The sequence below is a fragment of the Belonocnema kinseyi genome, chromosome 9 (genome assembly GCF_010883055.1).
Source record: "Belonocnema kinseyi isolate 2016_QV_RU_SX_M_011 chromosome 9, B_treatae_v1, whole genome shotgun sequence".
Taxonomy (NCBI): Eukaryota; Metazoa; Arthropoda; class Insecta; order Hymenoptera; family Cynipidae; genus Belonocnema; species Belonocnema kinseyi.
The window spans coordinates 10,397,387-10,400,120 of record NC_046665.1 but is presented as its reverse complement, the minus strand read 5'-3'; the positions used below and the strand labels follow the sequence as shown (position 1 = coordinate 10,400,120).

Below are 2,734 nucleotides of genomic sequence, written 5' to 3'. Positions count from 1 at the left end.
CGATATCTCGAAAAATATTCGAGATAACGATTTAAAAATTGCAGATACCCATTTCTCGAAAAAAATCATATCGAAATTCATATTCAGCAATTATGTTTTACAAAATAAAAGTCAATAACTTTAACACAAAAAATCGATATCTCGAAAACTATTCATGATATCGATTTAAAACGTCCAGATTCGTGTTTCTCGCAAGAAAGCCTATAGGAATCCACAATAAAACTTTGTCACCACGGATATCGTAATCTCTCCCGAGGTGCTGTCAAAGCTTTTCTAAAGATTCTTAATTGAAATCGCAAACGAATTTTGGATATTCCAAATTTCTCATAGTACTTTCAGTAAAAAGATCACTGTGCTTAGTTAATTCTTCGATAAACCTTTTTTTTATTTTAAATATGGAAATCGATAAAACTGACGCTTCTTATCCCTAACGAAAGAAATCTCTGAGTATATTCTAAAGATTCTCTAGGGTCATAGAAGCTCAGAGAAATTCTCCGCAGGCACTGAGGTAGATATATATAAAGGTCCAGGTAGCTCTTGTAAATGTTTTAATGGCTTTAAAATGTCTATTCCGAAATTGAAATAGAAGTTCGATCATAAATAACAAGCAGAGAGGCTGAAATTGAAATAAGAATTCGATCAGAAATAAAAAGCAGAGAGGCTATATCAATAGAGTAGCTGACCCTCAAGGGTCCTTTATTGAGCTTTCGGATTAAAATTTAGAAGTAGATTTTTTAAATTTCTTAGTTAACAGCCTAAAATGTAATAATACGGAATCTACGGATTTAGATGATTTCAGATATGTAACTTTTTTTAAAAGCTTAAAATTGGAATTAACATAACCCCAGTGGGCATAAAAATTGGTGACGTCTTTAGGACATCTTATGTCTATGTCGTTTCGTTGTCTTTGGGATATCGTAAAGACCTTGTCAGATCATAAGACTTATTTACGATGTCGTAGACACCTTAACGATATGGTCATAGGATGTCGTGAAGATGTCGTAACGATGTCGTAAAGACGTCGCCAAACTTTGTGCCCACTGGGACGTTTCTCGTAAATGAAATGAGATACGCCAATAAAGACAACATTTTTAATTCAACTATCAAATTGCATATTAGTATAAAAGTTATAGCGATAAATAAGTATAATAAGAAAATTCATCAATTAAAAAAAAGTGTTAATAATTTGAAGAGAAATTTAAAAATGGAGAGTCGGGTTAGCGACGGTCAACTACTGTAAATAATTCTTCCCGCCCGGTACGTGACGAATATAAAAGGAAGATTATATTACCGTCTCACCATTCTTAGAAGGACCACTAAAAGGACCTTGAAAAGACCCAAATCTCTCGAACTATCTCAGAGACTAATTCGTTTTAAATCGACTCTGCTTATAGTCTCAAATGGGCCAGGCTATTTCGCTAGAGAATACTCAGAGATTTCTATCCGATATAGGTTCTTATATAGGAACCTACATAGGAATTTTCAGTCGGGAGGGTACTTTGTAGAGGCTCCTTTCGGTTCCTTCGGTCCGCCAGGGTAAATAATTCTTAGCACATAAAACTATTTTTCAAAGACAGATGTATAGAAGGAATTCGTTTTTATGAAGATATTAGCAAAATAGGGCAAAAAAGGGCCGAATACCATGCATTTGATCCTTTGTTTTCCCCTGAGCTTTCAACGAAGTGAAGGTCACTGTTTGTAGGAGTGAAAATACCTGACATGGCTGTCTGTGGTGGAGTTGCTTCCAATTGGTTAATTATTCTTGTTGCGGGTGGCTAGACCGATGGGCGAGACCATGGCTTGTGGGATTATGGTCCATGATCAGTGCTTGTAACGTGTGCCCTGCTCTCTTCTACGCATGCTTCGCGCTCGGTCTTTGATACGTTGCGTTTCGCGCGCAATTTGAAATGCTAAAAATTTACATTTTTATTATTTATTATGAATAACGTCATTCAACTTATATAAATGTTTATTAGACCAATATTAATTAATCTTAATAAAAATAAAAATGTATTAAATGCATACTGTGTGAATAAAAAATATACTTTGGTACTCAGTTGTATTTTTCTTTCATATTTTTCATTATTTGAAGATTTTGTAATTTAAAGTTTATTAAAATACTAAAATGCATTAAAAATCTTGTTTTTAAATAGAATTATATCAGTTAATACAAAAATTTATATATTTTGCAAAAACAACCATAACACGGTATGCACTTAATACATTTATATTTTTATGAAGATTCATTATTATTAATCTAATAAACATTTATATAAATTAAAATGACATTATTCATAATAAACAATAAAAATGTTATTTTTTAGCATTTCAAATTGCGCGCGAACAGCAACGAATCAGAGACCGAGCGTGACGCATGTGTAGAAGAGTTCGGGGCATTCATTACGAGCACTGTCCATGCTACTGCCTGTCAGTGCCGGTAGGCAACGGTATATGAGAAGGCTATATTTATTTTTATTGTTAGTTTCTTATCTAAAGTCCATAGCACATATGTAAACTGATAAACACTGGAATTCGACCCTTTACACAATGACTCAAAATTTCGATTTAGATCAGGATTTGGACCAATATTTCGAAAGCTATGAAGAACTTGATGTAAGTGCAGTGAACTTAGTTGCTTCACTTAAATACTAGAGAAATATTTCAGGAACTCTTTATATATATACTCTTCTATATATATGTGTATATATATATATGTGTGTGCTAATCTGAAATC

General features: G+C 33.1%; 1 protein-coding gene across 2 annotated transcripts in view; it reads left to right on the top strand.

Moving 5' to 3' along the window:
- The first annotated feature begins 2,429 nt into the window (after positions 1 to 2,429).
- The window catches only part of LOC117180241 (protein arginine N-methyltransferase 6), an 88,760-nt gene continuing 88,455 nt past the window's right edge, over positions 2,430 to 2,734 (top strand). Inside the window, exon 1 of one of the 2 annotated variants that reach the window (XM_033372629.1) lies at positions 2,430 to 2,613. In XM_033372629.1, the coding sequence (XP_033228520.1) occupies positions 2,548 to 2,613 (66 nt within the window). In that variant the 5' untranslated portion in view covers positions 2,430 to 2,547. The remainder of the gene's footprint in view (positions 2,614 to 2,734) is intronic. The other variant, XM_033372630.1, reaches the window with a different exon arrangement.